Here is an 18,977-nt window from a genome sequence, read left to right on the forward strand (position 1 = left end):
TGTGGAACACCCTTCCTATGGAGGTAAGACCAGCCCCCTCGCTAATGGTGTTCCAAAGAAGATTAAAAACTTGGATGTTTGAACGGGCATTCGGTTAAACAGTGCAATGAATGTGATGATTACAGCAATGGAAATTTGGACGACGGATTGGATCACGACTCTAGTTATGAGATGCATTGTGTTGTCTATTGTTGTGTCAATATTGTATATTATGCTTTTATGGTTTTAAATTCTATATCGTTGATTGATTCTTATCCTTGTTGTAAACCGCGTTGAGTCGCCTGTTGGGCTGAGAAACTGCAGTATACAAGTAAAGTAAATAAATAAATAAAAGTAAACCTGGATACCATTTTTTAGTTTTTAGAAGCAGGAATTTCAGGACATGTTGCTTTCTACTGTCTGCATGACAAACCTGTAAAATACCATTGCATGTATACGCTTGCATAGTTTTCACTCTGGCAATGTAAATTAGGGTGTCTAGGAACTCTGTGGGAGCCCCTGGTGGCGCAGTGGGTTAAAGCGCTGAGCTGCTGAGCTTGTTGACTGAAAGGTCACAGGTTCGATTTCGGGGAGCGGCGTGAGCTTCCGCTGTCAACCCCAGCTTCTTCCAACCTAGCAGTTCAAAAACATGAAAATGTGAGTAGATCAATAGATACCGCTCCGGCGGGAAGGTAACAGCACTCTATGCAGTCATGCCGGCCACATGACCTTGGAGATGTCTACGGACAATGCTGGCTCTTCGGCTTAGAAATGGAGATGAGCACCACACCCCAGTTGGACACGACGTAATGTCAGGGGACAACCTTTACTTTTACCTTAGGAACTCCGTGAGGCCTGAAAGTTTCTCTCTAACTTTGCTTTTGTATGGAAAACAATAGTTAACATTTCTGTTCCTTCCATGCTGTGTTTTTCTGCATTTCCCCCCCTGTATTCATAGCTAAGCAAAGTTCTATATTGTCTGTCCCTCAGCATGGAACAAATCATTCAGAAGCTCTTATTAATACTGCCATCTTGTCCTTTGCCCAAAGTAGCAGAATGTGTGTGACCAGTCCTGATTAAAACATTTTCATTTTGTACTAGCTGTTCCCTGCCACGTGTTGCTGTGGCCCAGTCCGTATATATGTGTTTTGTTTGTGTATATATATGCATATATATGTGTGTATATATTTATGTATATATGTGGTTTTGTGCATGTGGTTTCTTTTTGGTTTTTGGCTTTTTAAGTCTCTTCTGCTGTATTTTTCAGTGTTTTTGTTGGCCTGATAGGTGTATTGTGTCCAAATTTGGTGTCAATTCAACAAGTGGTTTTTGAGTTATGTTAATCCCACAAACAAACATTACATTTTATTTTTATAGATGTGTTGTTAGCCATTGCTTGTACAATGTTTTGCTGTTCTCCCAACAGACTAATGTCAAAGAACTACCAGCAAGTCTTGGCACTTGTATTTGCTGTGGAGAAAATCAACAAGGATCCCCATTTCTTACCCAACATTTCACTGGGATTCCGGCTCTATGACAACTATTACTATGGAGGCCAAACCTATGAGAACGTCATCAGCCTTCTGTCTGAAAGGGACAAACTCACTCCGATTCCTCCACCTCTCTCTGGATATGAATCCTACTATGGTTATGGGCAGGCAACTTATAACATGATGGGCACAGATGATGCAGAGAAGATCACAATATTTCCCAACTACAATTGCCAAGGCCACAAGAAGATGGTGGCTGTCATTGGGGGGCTGACATCAGAGTTCTTCATGCAGATGGACAACATGCTGGGGATCTATAAGTTACCGCAGGTAAAGGCTAAGGACATTTTGACTTAGATTTTAGCATCTCTTATAATGAAAACTCCTTATGAAGAAATTGTTGCTAACAGAGTTTCTGTTAGCATAGAATCATAGAGTTGGAAGAGACCACATGGGCCATCTAGTTCAACCCCCTGCCATGCAGGAAAACCACAAACAAAGTACCCCTGACAGATGGCAATCAAGCCTCTGCTTAAAAGATTCCTGGGAAGGAGCTTCCGCAAGTGTCCGAGGCAGAAAGTTCCACTGCTGAACAGTTCTCACAGTCAGGAAATTGGGTTGTTGTAGGTTTTTTCGGGCTATATGGCCATGTTCTAGAGGCATTCTCTCCTGATGTTTCACCTGCATCTATGGCAAGCATCCTCAGAGGTTGTGAGGTCTGTTGGAACTAGGAAAATTGGGTTTATATATCTGTGGAATGACCAGGTGGGACAAAGAAGTCTCTTGGAGCTAGGTGTGAATGTTTCAACTGACCACTCTGATTAGCATTTGATGGCCTGCCAGTTTTTTAGTGTGGCTTGTTAATGCCCGAGGGAATGTTTTGTTGAGAGGTGATTAGCTGTCCCTGATTGTTTCCTCTCTGTTGTGTTGCTGTTGTAATTTTAGAGTTTTTTTTAATACTGGTAGCCAGATTTTGTTCATTTTCATGGTTTCCTCCTTTCTGTTGAAATTGCCCATATGCTTGTGGGTTTCAGTGGCCTCTCTGTGTAGTCTGACATGGTGGTTGTGAGAGTGGTCCAGCATTTCTGTGTTCTCAAATAATATGCTGTGTCCAGGTTGGTTCATCAGGTGCTCTGCTATGGCTGACTTCTCTGGTTGAAGTAGTCTGCAGTGCCTTTCATGTTCCTTGATTCGTGTTTGGGCAATGCTGCGTTTGGTGGTCCCTATGTAGACTTGTCCACAGCTGCATGGTACACAGTAGACTCCTGCAGAAGTGAGAGGATCTTGTCCTTTGCTGAACGTAGCATTTGTTGGAAATTTTTCCTCAGGTCCAGGTGGAATCTCCTTTCCTATAATTTGAAACCATTGCTCCGAGTCCTAGTTTCCAGGGCAGCCGAAAACAATCCTGCTCCCTTTTCCTTATGATACCCTCTCACATATTTATATATGGGTATCATGTCTCCTCTCCACCTTCTATTTTGCAGGCTAAACATACCCAACTCTTTAAGATGCTCCTCATAGGGATTCATGGTCTCCATAGCCTTGATCATTTTAGTCGCCCTCCTTTGGACACCTTCCAGCTTGTCAATATCTCTTTTAAACTGTTGTGCCCAGAATGGGACACAGTGTTATTCCAAAGCAGAATAGAGGGGCAGCATGACTTCCCTTGATCTATTCTAGACCCTGTATTCCTTTTGATGCAGCCCAAAATCCCATTGGCTGTTGCAGCACGCTGCCGGCTCATGTTCAACCTCTTGTCCACAAAGACTCCAAGGTCTTTTTACATGGACTGTTGTTGAGCCAGGCATCACCCATTCTGTATCTTTGCATTTTATTTTTTCTGCCTAAGTGGACTATCCTATACTTGTCCTTGTTGAAATCCATTTTGTTAGTTTTGGCCCAGCTCTCTAATTTGTTAAGGTCTTTTTGCCTTCTGATTCTGTCCTCTGGAGTATTAGAGGAGGTCTAGTGAACAGGACAAAAATCTCATGATAAAGTAATCTATAATTGGATACTAGAAATATCACATTCTCGTGCATGGATAAACTTGAATTTTAAGATCCTTGAGAGAAGGATCTCTTCCTATCCACTGGCAGCATATTAGATGAATATACTGAAGAAGAGCGTTTTGATTGTGGCTCCTGAGCTCTGGAATTCCTGACCAAAGAAAATAAATCTGTCTTTTGTGTTCTTGGACCAGCTGGTAAAGATATTATAGCCTTTAATGTAACTTGTTTGCTGCAGAATGTGGTGGTGCTGGGTGCCATTTTTTTGGTTACTTTTGTTTATTTCATGACTTATGTATTTTATTGCTCACAGTATTTTTGTTGAGTACTATTTTAATGTAAAGGTGGTTCCTAAATTTGAAAGATAAATAAATGCTCCATAAGGTTGTTGTGAATATAAAGTTGCACTGAATACAAATATATTTTTAAACATAGTAAAGGTAAAAGTTTCCCCTAACATTAAGTCTAGTCGTGTCCAACTCTGGGGGGTGGTGCTCATCTCAATTTCTAAGCCGAAGAGCCAGTGTTGTCCGTAGACACCTCCACGGTCATGTGGCCAGCATGACTGCATGGAGCACCATTACTGTACTTTCCTGCCAGACTGGTACCTATTGATCTACTCACATTTGCATGTTTTCAAACTGCTAGTTTGGCAGGAGCTGGGGTTAACAGCAGAGCTCACCCCGCTCCCGGGATTTGAACCGCCAACCCTTTGGGCAGCAAGTTCAACAGCTCAGCGGTTATACATATTCATTTTGTCTCTGTTTCACAAGATCTTACCATTACTGCCACAAGTAAAATTTGTAGGCATAGCCCTCAAAACTACTCTCACTTGTAAACATTCAAGCCAATAGAACAAGCTGTGCTGTCACACCCAGATCCTATAAAAATAAAACTAAGATGTGCTTCTCTCTTTGTCTGGGCAGACCAAGGGGGTCTTTCTTTTTGGAGCTTGAGATTCCCAGCAATTGAGGCTTCTACAGGTTTTGAACACCAAAACAGAATATTTATTTCTCAAAGTCCTTGCAGACTTGGCACAGCTTGTCAAAGATACAAACAAAACAATCAATTGGTGAAACCATAGAGATGATCTTTCTTTCTTTTTTCTTCAGTTACTGAGGTAACTCTCCCCCAAAAGGTAGAAAATATCCTGGGATCCTTTCACCCTAACCCTGAGCTGCTATGGTTAGAAAAACAGGTTTTTCCCTATCTATACCTCAAGGTTAGCTTTGGAGATGAAGTACTGCTCAATAATATTCAATAACTTTTCTATATCTCAATTGCTATCTATAACTCAATTGCTATCTATAACTCAATTGCTATCTATCTCAATTAGCTTCTTTATCTATATAACTCAATCACTCAATCAACTCAGTCAACTCAATCGTATTTACAATGATTTTTTCAGAGCTACCTAGCTGACTAACAGCACATCTGAAGCTTTCTTTCTCTACTGAAGGAGGCAGGGGAGATTCCAAAATGGAGATCTCATCCCTTGGAAAAAGGGCGGTCTCTAGACCCAAAGAGATACTTTTCTAAACCAATAACTGCATAGGGCCTGTAGTCTGGCTTTGCAGACTCTGATACTGTTTAACTTCCAGGCTGCTGCTGGGTCTGTAGCAGCTCTGGGGAAATGCAAAAGAACACTATCCCATGCAACTAAAAGGTAATGCAAAATATGCTCCTGGAAGACTGAAAATCTTGTGTTCTAAAATTCCTCCAATGTATTTTTTTTAAAAGCATTGATATCTTATCTTTCTTCTGATAAGTTTATATGGCATCCATATGTGTTTTCCTTTCCCTATTATTCTCACAACTATGAGAGTGTTTGACTGATCTTTTGTGGCTCAATGTGGACTAATATCTAACTATTCCAACTCCTGAGTTAAGACCACACTGTCTCCATTGATGAATTCTTGTGGTAACTGTTATTTCCCAGGCCACTTGGGATATGGGTGTTAACAAAGACTATTTTTCTGGTTGCAAAAGTTAACTGGACTGCTTGTGCCAATGGTGGAAGATTAGTAAAACTGGAGGCAGCTATATTTGATAAAACAACTATAGCCAAGCCCCCCTTTGGATGACCCAAGATCTTTGATTTAGTGGCTAATGCTGAATGTCCGGTAACCTAGGATATTGACATCCTTTAGGACCTAGGTTTCTTGGAGAGCAATTACTGATGCACTTTTGAGGGATCTGAGAACTCTTTGTGTTTTCACAGATCAGTTATGGATCCTCTGACCCTGTCTTAGCTGATAAAATCAAATTCCCCTCCTTATATCTTCAGTTTAAGGGTGCCATCCAATTGCTTCTTCACTTTGGTTGGACTTGGATTGGATTCATTGCTTCTGCATATGGCAAAAGTGAGAACGTTCTCTACAATCTGGAAGAGGAAATGAAAAAGAACGGGATCTGTCATGAATATATAATTTTGTTCCAAGAATATTTTTCTTTTTTCGTTGAACTGATGCAGAGAGAAAAAGAGTTGTGGAAGTCTTCCAGCAAAATCGTCTTTGTTTATGGAGACAGCAAATTCCTTTCCATTGTACATGGACATTCTTATACTACATTCATAGGGAAAGTATGGTTGACAATGAGTGAATGGAAAAATGATAGATATATAGATGCAAGTCTATTCTCTGGTGCTTTGTCTATTGGTTCTCAAAAGAGAGTAGTACCAGGTTTCCAGTCTTTTCTCCAGTCTGTGACTCCAAACAAGTATCCTGATGACATTTTCATGAAGACTTTTTGGAGTCAAGAATTTGATTGCAACTTGCCTCCTCCTCGTTCACTGTCTCCGAGGTTTGGAAGAAATTGGTGTACTGGAGAAGAGAGGCTGGGTGATTCCCTTGTTTCTCGTTTCGAAATGAACATGAGCCCTCTGAGTTATATCATTTTCAGGGCTGTACTTGGACTGGCTAAAGCACTTCACAATCTGTCTGTGGACAGGTTCGACCAGAAAAACAAGAAATATAGTCTGAGACTTGGAAACATCCCTCTCTGGCAGGTGAGTCCATCTTCTTAGAATCATAGAATCATAGAGTTGGAAGAGACCTGGTGGGCCATCCAGTCCAACCCTCTGCTAAGGAGCAAGAAAATTGCATTCAAAACACCCCCGACAGATGGCCATCCAGCCTCTGCTTAAAAGCCTCCTAAGAAGGAGTCTCCACCACACTCTGGAGCAGAAAGTTCCACTGCTCAACAGCTCTCACAGTCAGGAAGTTCTTTCTAATGTTCAGGTGGAATCTCCTTTCCTGTAGTTTGAATCCATTATTTATTTATTTATTTATTTTAAACTTTTATATGCCAATCTTCTCTGCCTCCGTAGAGGGACTCAGCAAGGATTCAATGCTAACAGTACAATCTAAAATATTAAAACACTCTAACAACAAACATCAACAGTGAATTAAAATACATATAGGGTAAAATACATATAAGCCAATTTGCCAAGATAAAATCATGTCCAATTCAATCTGTATCTTGTGGTCCATAACTTTGGTCAATTGCCGGTCTCAGCCATCGTTCTGGGAATGCCTCATTCCATAGCCGTGATTTTACTAGCTTCCTAAAGGTCAGGAGGGAGGGGGCAGATCTAATTTCATTCGGGAGAGAGTTCCATAGCCAAGGGGCCACCACAGAGAAGGCCATGACTCTCGTTATGCATCCTTGTATCTAGGGTAGCAGAAAACAAACTTGCTTCCCCTCACATATTTGTCTAACAGTCACCAAAGGCAACCCCATGTAGAGCGCATTGCAGTCATCTATACAAGATGTAACAAGAGCATGGACTACCATGGCCAAGTCTGACTTCCAAAGGTACGGGCACAGCTGGCGTACAAGTTGTAATTGTGCAAAAGATCCCCTGGCCACCACCAAAACTTGACGTTCCAGGCTCAGTGATGGGTCCAGGTCCAGGAGAACTCCCAACCAGTGACTTCAGGGGGACTGTAACCCCATTCAGCACAGGCTGTAACCCTATACCCTTGTTCGGCCTTTCGACTGACCAGGAATACCTCGGTCTTATCTGGATTCAATTTCAATTTGTTTGCCATCATCCAGACCATCACAGAGGCCAAGCACCCCATTCTATAACTTGGCATTTCATTTTTTTCCGCCTAAGTGGAGTATCTTGCATTTGTCCCAGTTGAACTTTATTTTGTTAGTTTTGGCCATTCATCTCTCTAATCTGTTCCAATCGTTTTGAATTCTGCTCCTGTCCTTTGGAGTATTGGCTATCCCTCCCAATTTGGTGTCGCCTGCAAACTTGATGATCATATGTTGTTCTGTAAAACAAAGAGTAAACACTTTATTCTTTACTGATCATCTGCATGGCATATCTTTTCTCTAGAGAGACAGTGTGTGGACTGGTAAAGATGTGAACTACGCATGATTTTCATTCTGCTACAGTTCAGTTATTACAGCATGCTGACATATTCTCTGTTGTATTCAGATCCACAGTGTTCTTAAGAAAACACTTTTCAACAACAGTGTTGTTGAAGATGCCTTTTTAAACGGGACTGGAGAATTGGCAACTTTTGATATTTTAAATTGGATTGGACTTAACAATGGCTCTCTGGTCAGTGTGCACATTGGGGAAGTGACTCACAATTCCACAAAAAACTATAGTATTGCCATTAATGAAAAGATGACCTTGTGGGATGGCAAATTTATCCAGGTGAGTTGTTTTAAAAAACTTTGTTGTCTTTGAGAGAGGATATTTTAAAAACGCTATGTATTGTCATTCAACCAAAAAGTGGGTCCCAGAGTGAGGGACAAGTATAACAATATCAAAATAATATTATATATCTCAATCCCTTAAAATGATTGTTTTTTTTAAAAAAAAAAATCCTCTACCAGCAAAAGATACAAAGTTGTGGTATAAATAAACCAAACATCTCAAGGAAATAAAATACTTTGAATGGACATTGAAAGGTACAATATACAATAGTGGAAGCCAAAATTTATTTACCATATATACTCGAGTGTTAGCCGACCAGAATATAAGCCAAGGCACCTAATTTTACCACAAAATTAGGTATAAACCGAGTATAAACCGAGGCTGGTAAATTTAAAAATAAAAATAAATACCCATACAATTACATTAATTGAGGCATCAGTAGATTAAATGTTTTTGAATATTTACATAAAACTGTCATTTAAGATAAGACTGCCCAACTCTGATTAAACCATTATTCTAACCTTCTTCAGTGTAAATATGCATATGTATTACACATCCTTCCAATAATAATAAAGAGATGATGATGATGATGATGATGATGATAGAATAGAATAATGGAAATGTAATAATAACAATAATTAATAGGGGAAATAATAACTGTAAGAATAATAAATAGAGTAAAATGATAATATCCCTAGAGAGGAAATTCCACAGCCGAGGAGCCACCACTAAGAAGGCCCTGTCTCTCCTCCTCACCAGTCACACCTGCGAAGGGGATGGGTCTGAGAACAGGGCCTCCCAAGACAATCTTAAGCTCTGAGATGGTTGATAGGGGAAAATCCATTTGGACAGGTAAGCTGGGCCAGAACTGTTTAGGGCTTTATAGGTTAAAGTCAGCACTTTGAATTGTGCTTGGTAGCAGATTGGCAGTCAGTGGAGCTGATGCAGTAGAGGGGTTGTATGCTCCCAGTACGCTGTTCCGGTGAGCAATCTGGCTGCCGCCCGTTGGACCATTTGAAGCTTCTGAACAGTCTTCAAAGGCAACCCCACATAGAATGCTTAAGCAGAGTGTGGACTACCATGGCTTCTCATATAAGTCTGACTTCCCATATATGAAAGGATTTCAAACTTGGAGAACCAGCGAAACGGCATTAGAATAATAGAGTTGGAAGAGACCACTTGGGCCATCTAATCCAAACCCCTGCCATGCAGGAAAAGCACAATCAAAGTATCCCTGACAGATGATCATCCAGCCTCTATTTAAAAGTTTCCAAGGAATGAGCTTCCACCACACTCCAAAGCAAAGAGTTCCGCTGTTCTTCCTAATGTTCAGGTGGAGTCTCCTTTCTTGTAATTTGAACATATAGCACTGGGTCCTAGTCCCCAGGGCATCAGAAAATAAGCTTGGTCCCTCTTCCTTATGACAGTCATTATGGAGGCATGTTTAATGTTAATGAGGAGAAAAGGCATTGTTTACATTTTCTGTAACTTCTTGACATTGAATCTGCATAGCCTCCTCCTTCTGTGTGCAGTCATAAATGCTTACCTGGATTCCAGAAGATGGCTTTGAAGGACAAACCAAAATGTTGTTTCTGGTGCATTGAATGCCCTAAAGGAACGATCTCCAATCAGTCAGGTAGGCATAGTTCTATAGTTATAATTCCCACCAACTAATGTACCAAATAATAAATTGTGCTGTTCTATGCACATAGGTGATATGGAATTCCAAATATCTGAGCCAGGGCAGAAAATAAAATGATATCTTTTTATCTCCCCCCCCCCCTTTTAGATATGGATTCATGTATGAAATGCAAAGAGGACTTCTATCCAAACAAACAAAGAAAGAAGTGTATCCCAAAGCACATCATCTTTCTATCCTATGCGGAACCTTTGGGAATAGCTTCAGCTTCCCTTGCTCTCTATTTCTCTTTCCTTTCTGCCCTGGTATTAGGAATCTTTATTAAGCACAAGGATTCTCCCATCGTCAAAGCCAACAACCGGCATCTCAGCTATATCCTCCTCTCTTCCCTCATACTCTGTTTCCTCTGTTCCTTGCTCTTCATCGGTCGACCAAGGAAAATGACCTGCGTTCTTCGACAGACAGCCTTTGGGATCATTTTCTCTGTCTCTCTTGCTACAGTCTTGGCCAAAACCATCACCGTGATTCTGGCCTTCAAGGCCACAAAGCCAGGCAGCGGTGCACAGAAATGGCTGAGACCCAAATTTTCATACCTCTTTGTGACGGTCTGTTTCCTCATTCAGGCTGTGATTTGTATGGTCTGGTTGGGAACCTCCCCTCCAGTCCCAGGTGCTGATTTGTATTCAGAGCCTGGGCACATCATCCTGGAATGCAATGAAGGCTCACCCATTGCTTTCTATTCCATTCTGGGGTACTTGGGTGTCTTGGCTTTGGTCAGCTTCATTGTGGCTTTCCTTGCCAGGAAACTGCCTGATGTTTTCAATGAAGCCAAGTTCATCACTTTCAGCATGTTGGTTTTCTGTGTGGTCTGGATATCCTTCATCCCAGCCTACCTCAGTACCAAAGGGAAATATATTATGGCTGTGGAGATCTTCTCTATTTTGGCATCCAGTGCTGGGTTACTTGGTTGTATCTTTTTACCTAAGTGTTATGTCATTCTGCGGCATCTAGATAAAAACCAAAAAGTGCACATAACCAGCAAATATTTCTACAGATAATAAAGAGAAATGGATCAATGGGAGAAGATCTGGACTACAAAATTAAAATACACACATTTGTACAATATTCAAGAAAACTGGCTGAAAATGATGTACCAAATGGTACATAACACCTAAAACATTGAACAAACATATGATTAACAATTGTTGGAAATGAGGGGAGCAAGAGGGAATTTTTTACATATGTGGTGGCACTTTAAAAGAGTGAAGTGATATTGGAAAGAGATTCACGAAGCTTGCCAAAAAATTCTAAAGATAAAAATTCAATTCAAATCAGAACACTTTCTATTAGGCATGACTGATATAGACTGGGACATCAATAATGATAAAATATTCTACTACCTGATGACAGCAATGAGGATCGTGTATGCGAGAATGTGGAGACAAAAGGAAACACCCTCTACAGCAGTGGTTCTCAACGTTCCTAATGATGTGACCCCTTAATACAGTTCCTCATGTGGTGGTGACCCCCAGCCATTAAATTATTTTCATTGCTACTTCATAATTGTAATTTTGCTACTGTTATGAATCATTATGTAAATATCTGATATGCAGGATGTATTCTCATTCACTGGACCAAATTGGGCACAAAGACCCAATACGCCCAAATTTGAATACTGGTGGGGTTGGGATGGGAGGATTGATTTTGTCATTTGGGAGTTGTAGTTGCTGGTATTTATAGTTCACCTACATTCAAAGAGCATTCTGAACTACACCAACAATGGACTTGAACCAAACCTGGCACACAGAACTCCCAGGACCAACAGAAAATACTGGAAGGGTTTGGTGGGCATTGACCTTGGGTTTTAGAGTTGTAGTTTGCCTACATCCACTGTGGACTCAAACAATGATGGATCTGGATCAAACTTGGCACGAATATTCAATATGCCCAAATGTGAACACTGGTGAAGTTCGGGGAAAATAGACCTTGACATTTGGGAGTTGGAGTTGCTGGGATTTATAGTTCACCTACTACCAAAGAGCATTCTGAAGCCCACCAACGATAGAATTAGGCCAAACTTCCCACACAGAACTCCCATGACCAACAGAAAATACTGTCTGTGATAGTCTTTGGCAACCCCTCTGACACCCCCTCGCGACCCCTTCAGCGGTCCCGACCCCCAAGTTGAGAACCACTGCTCTACAGACTTATGGATAGCCAAGATTCTGGACATGATGAGTATGGATAAACTGACTTTTTTGTAGCAAAAACACAAGGCAGATATTTGAAAACAACGGTTTGCACATTAGTAATGGATTACATGAAAGAGATTAAAATTAATTTGAAGATTTAAAGAATATTCACTGGTAGATAGCAATAATAATATTAGGGAAAAATGAATGACCACTCAAAGGCATCAAGCGGAAGGGGAGTGAATAGAAAAGCAAAAATAGAAGGAACAGTATATAACCACAAAGATGAAGATTGGGAAGATCAATACAATAATGTTACCTTCTTTTTAACCCTTTCTTTCTCTCCCCTCCTTTCCCTTACTTCTCTATATTTCTTTTTTCTCTTTTTTTCCTTTTACTTTCATAAAGTCTTTAAAAAAATTACACTGTAAAAAAACAATAAACATTATTTTAAAAATAAAGAGAAATGCATCTGAAACATTGTGATTTATTAGTGAAGTTCATTAGTGAAGTGTTAGAATCAATTGTCTAAAGAGCTATGTATTGTGAGCATGCTGCAATTTGCACACCTCTGCTTCAGATACTGCATGGGAATGAGGTTGGATGGTGTAGCCTATTATTTCACATTCTACAAAATGTGGCGTTATAGCATCTTGTACATTTAATTGAACTGCAACATAGATTTCTGCCCAAATGATACAATTTATTTATTAATCTATTTATTAATGTTTCCTTGAGGATGATATTGTTGCTGAACACGGCACTCCCCTACCCTAGAGATTTATATTTCTCCAAGGACACCAAACTAAAATGATATTTTCTCTCTTTTCCGCTGAACTCTTGTGAGTCCAGCAAAGGACAACATCAGCAGGAGGACCAGCAACCACCAACCTCCCTCAAAGGTTCATTTTATATCTTTTTATTAAAGGTCTGCAGATATGCGCTGATACGACATGTGTGGACCAGAAGTTCAACAGTGAATCTCTCACAAAGACTGTCTTTTCTAAACCCTTTCATAAAATAATATATTGGACTTATGGGGCTAGGCAAGTTCTCTAGTTGCCCTAGACCAGTGGTCCTCAAACTATGGCCCGGGGGCTGGATACAGCCCTCCAAGGTCATTTACCCGGCCCTCGCTCAGGGTCAACCTAAATCTGAAACGACTTGAAAGCATACAACAACAACAATCCTATCTCATCAGCCAAAAGCAGTCCCACACTTCCCACTGAAATACTAATAAGTTTATATTTGTTAAAATTGTTCTTCATTTTAATTATTGTATTGTTTTTGAGTGGTTTTTTTGCACTACAACTAAGATATGTGCAGTGTGCACAAGGAATTCATTCATGTTTTTCTCAAAATATAATCCAGCCCTCCAACAGTTTGAGGGACTGTGACCTGGCCCTCTGTTTAAAAAGTTTTAGGACCCCTGCCCTAGACAAAGGGGACAATTGGGACCAGGGCCGTAGCCAGAAAAATCTTTTGGGAGGGGTTGAAATTTTCAGGGGGGGGGGGGGTTGAAACCTGCCTCCTAGCTCACGCTGAAGCAAAGAGCACAGCAGGGGGCAGAGCAGCCTTCAGTAGCCTGCAGCTCCGCCCCTGTCAACCACCTCCACCAAGTCTGGCCTCCTTAATTTATTTATTATTCCAATGTATATGCTGCCACTCCCCTGGGGCTCAGAGCGGCTTACAAGAACAGGCTAAAATCTAACACGATTTAAAAACAATATAAAACAGTTCAAAAACAGCAATATCAAAGATCAAAGCCCTATCGAAAAAGATATGTCTTACATGCCCTGCGGAAAGCTGATAAGTCCCACAAGGCATGGACTTCAGGTGGCAGAGTATTCCAGAGTGATGGTGCCACTGCTGTAAAGGCTCTGCGTCTGGTTGCTGTTAGATGCAAGGTCTTGACATTGCAAATTTCCAACAAATCTTGGTTCTCAGAATGGAGGGATCTCTGGGGTTGGTAGGGGGTGAGACGGTCCCTCAGGTACATCGGCCCCAGACCACGCAAGGTCTTAAAGGTGAATACCATTACCTTTAATGAGAGCATTCAACACCCCCCCCCCCCCATCTTGGTTGCTTCACTACATCGGCTATTGCTGCAAGTAATGACAGTGTGAATAAATTGTCAATATTTGCTTGAGATAGCGCTTACAGTTCTGGAGGGACTCTTAATTTTTTGCATCTCATAGACTTAGCATGGGGATTAGGTTAACCAGTTAAAATTCATGAGTAAACCAGGTTTTTTTAAAAAATCTGAAACATTTCGGGGGGGGGGGGGTTGAACCCCTAACCCCCCCCCCTCGCTACAGGCCTGATTGGGACTCATTGTGCACATGTTTAAATCTACAGGTGGTTTCTGTTTCTAATCTGATAGCACTCACAGGTATTTGCTCAGCTGATTGTCTAAACAGGACAGAGAGTGCTAGCTGTGGAAACAAGGACTCAAAGTATATACTTTCATTTAAATCATTGCCTTTTGTTTCAAGATCCCTCACCCCTGATTTTTCCCAGAACATTTTCTCATGACCAAGGACTAAACAACTAAAACCAATCAAGGACTCATTTACTTTTCCCAATATGGACATGGACTTTTTGGGGCTTGCCTCCTTCCAGTAGAGCTGCTGTTGCACTAGGACCTAGAAGCCTCTTTCCACCACAAACCACACACTGTCCAGGTGATCCAAAGTAAGAGTTTATTAAAAGCAGAGTATAATAAAAGGTTAATAAACTGAATATATGAAAAGCAAGAAAATATAAAAAAGGGAATCAACAAAAGATTAAGTCCATAAAAGTCAAAAGTCCAAAAATCTATTCAAGGAAAGTCTCTAAAACAATTTCATCGAGATATTTAAAGACAAGATACATAAATCAAAGACAGGCAAAACTATGCCTCACAAGACCAGGACACAGGAACAGCCTGGAAACTTGAATACATGAATCCCAGGCCCATGAAACCAAGAGCTCTTTACCTGAATGCAGGGTTGCTCTCACAATGATTATACCAGTATGAACCACTTCTAAAAAGCCAGAACCCCTCCCATGAGATCATTTCTCCTGCACCTGTCTTCCCATTCCTTAGCTCCAATTCGCTTGGAGAAGTGAGTCTGTCTTCATTGCAGGACCTGTTTCTTCAATTCTAATCTCTTTGACCTCAACAAACATTCATCTCGTTCAATCTGCACTTCTGGCAGGTTCCCATTTGTACATTTTGGCACTAGCCATACTTGCATTGTTTCTGGCCAGGTCATTTTCATCTTGGTGATTGTATTCTCTAACCTGAAACTTTGGGTCTTGGCAGGCCCGTAGCCAGGATTTCGTTTCGGGGGGGGGGGGGGGGGGGCTAAAAAATTTTCAGGGGGGGTTTCGGGGGGGGGGGGCTGAGTTTCGGGGGGGGCTGAGTCTGAGTGAAAGAGGGTCTAGCCTAGCAAACCTTTTGTATCATTACCCCAATACCCCCATACATATGGGATATATTGAGAATGGTGATCAAATCATGATATTAATAAACATAACAGTTTAAATAATGCACCAGTAAGGCCTTTTCGCGAACCACCATGAGAATTTCGGGGGGGGGGGCTGAAGCCCCCCGAGCCCCCCCCCCCCCCCCCGGCTACATGCCTGGGTCTTGGCATAAATGCTCACTAGGCAGGATCCTCCATATCTGCAGTCCTTGTCTAAATGCTAGGAGGGAGGGGCTGATCGAATCTCAATGGGGAGGGAGTTCCACAGCCGAGGGGCCACCACCAAGAAGGCACTGTCTCTTGTCTCCACCAATCACACCTGCGAAGGTGGTGAGTTTAATTATAATAAAAATAAATGGAAATAAGGAATAGACTTGGTGTGGTGTTTGGTGCAAGCCACTTATAGAGAATGGAAAATGGGGTGAAAAGGAGAAAGAGGAGTCTCACCATGGCTGAGCAGAAGCTGAAAGGGTCATCTGCAGTATTTTGTTATATTTTAACTTCTTTGCTCATGTGCATGCTCACAGAAAAGAAAGTAAGGAAAAATAAAGAAATATGGAGAAAATACATGGTAGCAAGGAGATACATTGTTGTATATCAGCCTGTTCAGCCTGTGATTGTGCCTGATGTTTATGTTGAGAATGATGTTCATGTTGGTGTGCATAATAGGAATGGGAATGATGTTCCTGATAATGAGCCTGAGGATATGAGCTTGCCTGGGCTGGAGTTAAGTTCAGAAGAGAAGCCTAAGAAAGGTCACATTTCTGGGAAAGAATTTTCACCACTTTTCTCAGAGCGGCAGCCTGAAAATGATGATGAGATTGCTTTGCCAGGCGCAGAAGGTGATGATAGTGAAACCTTGGACAGAAAGCAAAATTTTAGTAAACAGAGACAGAGCTTTCAGAATCTGAGGCATTCTGCTCGTTTACAACAAAAATAAAAAAGATAACAAACCATTACCTAGTGGGAAAGTGAGAAAGAATGCTTTCCTGTCAGTTGCGGCCTTTGGAAAGGGTTTATAATGATTCATGGGAGACTAGAGTCTCAGTTGAGTCAATGTTGTTAATTCATGCTGGTTTCATTTTCAAGTGCTTTATGTTTCATGTATCAAGTTGTAGCCAAGTCTAAGTTTTTGTCTGAGAATTCCTGCTGTTTTGTTCCATGTTTTCAAATGTCTTGCTCCATGGATTTCTATGTACCAAAGGACCTGGTTTACTTTTAAAGTTTATGGATTTTCTTGGATTTTGGACTTTTACTGTTGTACTATTTTTTACTGCTTTGCCTACATATATTCTACAATAAACAGCTTGCTGATTTTACCAAGCTAGTGTGGTGTTTCAACTCAGAGGTGTTCCTGCACTGGAGTACAACATACATGGTAACAGGGATCTGGTGAATGGAGGGATTTGGGTTACTTTGTGGCCATCTGGATTGGTCCTGGCATGGGAGGAAGGGAGAGACCAGTTGGGCGATCTCTGCTGATGCAGCCAAGATCTGCTCCAGCAAACCAGCTCAGGCCAAACAGCTGAGCCGGGGGTGGGACCCTGTATATGGGGACTCAAGGGCTATGGAGTGTGGGCTGCTGCTGGTCCTTGAGGGGCTCGAGGAAAGGTGAAGGGACGGGAGCCATTTCCAATTCATCTGGACCTCCATCCTTGGAAACTACAATTTCCACTGATCAAACTATGTCTTTGTTTTAGTAGGGGTGGGGCTGGAGGTCTTTGATATCATGGGGGCGGGGGAGAGGTCACTGCACCCATTTGTGAAGAAAATCAAAGTGGTGGGAAGACAAGAGGGGTTGTCGGTGTTGTTCAGCTGGGGTTTGTTTGGAAGCCAAGGCTAAACTGGGTATCATCCCACCGAGGGGTGGGAGTGGGAAGTCATTCCTGGATCTCAACACTTTTTGGGGTTCTACCTTCAGACAACAAGGTCTGCCCAATTCATGCTGTCCCCATCTTCATACGTGCTCGCTTTTTGTTGTTTCTTGTAATATGAGAACTGCTCAACTTTGGGAGTTTATTTATTAATTAACTAGCCACCCCTTGCCACGCATTGCTGTGGCCCAGTCTGTGTATATGTGTTTTTTTGTGTATATTTGTGTATATGTTTATGTATATATGTGGTTTTGCACATGCGTTGTAATATATTTTTTATTTTTTGGCTTCTGCTGTGTGTTCCAGTGTTTTTATGAGTGATGGTCACTCGTTGGCCTGGTAGGTGTATTGTGTCCAAATTTAGTGTCAATTCATCCAGTGGTTTTTGAGTTTTGTTAACCCCACAACAAACACTACATTTTTATTTATATAGATTTATGACATTTCTACCCCACCTTTCTCACCCCCGAGGGGACTCAAGATGGCTTTACAAACCTTAAAACACCATGTACACTTAAATATTAAAACAGCATTAAAAGTACATTTAAAACAATTAAAACATTAAAAAAATACAATCCGAGTTTAAAACGTAATCCATGAATGTAATCCAGGCTGTTCCAATGGTCATTGCACATTGTTTCAAGTCTATCTATTGCATAAGTCTTCTAAAGGCTTGGTCACAAAGCCACATTTTCATTCTCTTGCGGGAGGTCGGTGGGGGGGAGGGTGACCTAATATCCCTGGGGAGGGAGTTCCAGAGCCGAGGGGCCACCATTGTCTCTCGTTTCTGCAAATCGGGCCTGCGAGGGAGGCAGGACCAAGAGCAGATGATCTTAAACTCTGTGGTGGTTCATAGAGGGAGATATGTTCAGGCAGATAAACTGGGCCAGAACCATTTCTGGGGTTCAAAAGTTTGAAACTGCATACCACCTGAAGTCTTCTATTTTTATAGTTTCCAGGTGCCATTCATATGTATGATTAAAAAAATAAATAATAAGTAAAGGGCTTGGAAATGTTAAAACTATTTGGCATTTCATTTATTCAGCATTTGGGAAATGTCCTTTAAAGTGTTTTTTTTTTTTAAGCTTTTGTAATGTGGGAAAAACTTGCACAAATGAGATGTACTGAAAAATATTGTTGCCTTCAAGCAAATGTAAACACTGAAATGGTCCATCTTAGGTCAGTAACACCAGGGAATGAGCACAAAATGAGAGCGCCGGGATTAGAATCTGCCTGGGGAAAAACAAAATGACTGTTATCACAATTTGTTCCTGTGTTCCTGGATGTATTTTAAAAGTATGTCAGAAGAAAGACTCCTCTAGTTAGGACTGAGATAATCTGCAAACCTCTTATAATACTCCTATGTTATTCAAAACCAGGTTTCACTTAATAGATGTGGTGAGCTGTTGCAGAGAATTAGATATGTCTCATGTTGTTATTATTCTTTCTTTTAACATCTAGTGCAGCAACACTTTGAAAGTGATACTCCTCTGATGAGAAGATGAAATCTGAAGAGTCATCACATGGAAATGCTCCTGTCATGGTTTCCTTGATCTTTGTCATATTACTTCTACCCCACATGGCAGGCAAGATGACAAAGTCAGTATGTGATCAGGACAGATCCTATGCAGAGGGTTACTACAAAGATG

The 18,977-nt window shown here is 41.2% G+C and overlaps 1 protein-coding gene across 1 annotated transcript; it reads left to right on the top strand.

The window, feature by feature from the left end:
• The first annotated feature begins 1,409 nt into the window (after positions 1-1,409).
• LOC137095649 (vomeronasal type-2 receptor 26-like) lies at positions 1,410-10,850 on the top strand. The gene is made up of 5 exons (XM_067462411.1): positions 1,410-1,799; positions 6,144-6,277; positions 6,377-6,482; positions 9,666-9,789; positions 9,943-10,850. The coding sequence occupies exons 1-5, from the start codon at positions 1,410-1,412 to the stop codon at positions 10,848-10,850; spliced, it is 1,662 nt and encodes a 553-aa protein (XP_067318512.1).
• The last annotated feature ends 8,127 nt before the right edge of the window (positions 10,851-18,977 follow it).

Source organism: Anolis sagrei, chromosome Y (genome assembly GCF_037176765.1).
Source record: "Anolis sagrei isolate rAnoSag1 chromosome Y, rAnoSag1.mat, whole genome shotgun sequence".
In the NCBI taxonomy this organism is placed as follows: Eukaryota; Metazoa; Chordata; class Lepidosauria; order Squamata; family Dactyloidae; genus Anolis; species Anolis sagrei.

Coding starts and splice junctions, on each gene's coding strand:
- LOC137095649 (XM_067462411.1), top strand. CDS start 1,410: ATGTCAAAGAACTACCAGCAAGTCTTGGCACTTGTATTTGCTGTGGAG. Junction 1,800..6,143: donor GGATCTATAAGTTACCGCAG/GTAAAGGCTAAG, acceptor GGTTCTCAAAAG/AGAGTAGTACCAGGTTTCCA. Junction 6,278..6,376: donor CCTCGTTCACTGTCTCCGAG/GTTTGGAAGAAA, acceptor TATCATTTTCAG/GGCTGTACTTGGACTGGCTA.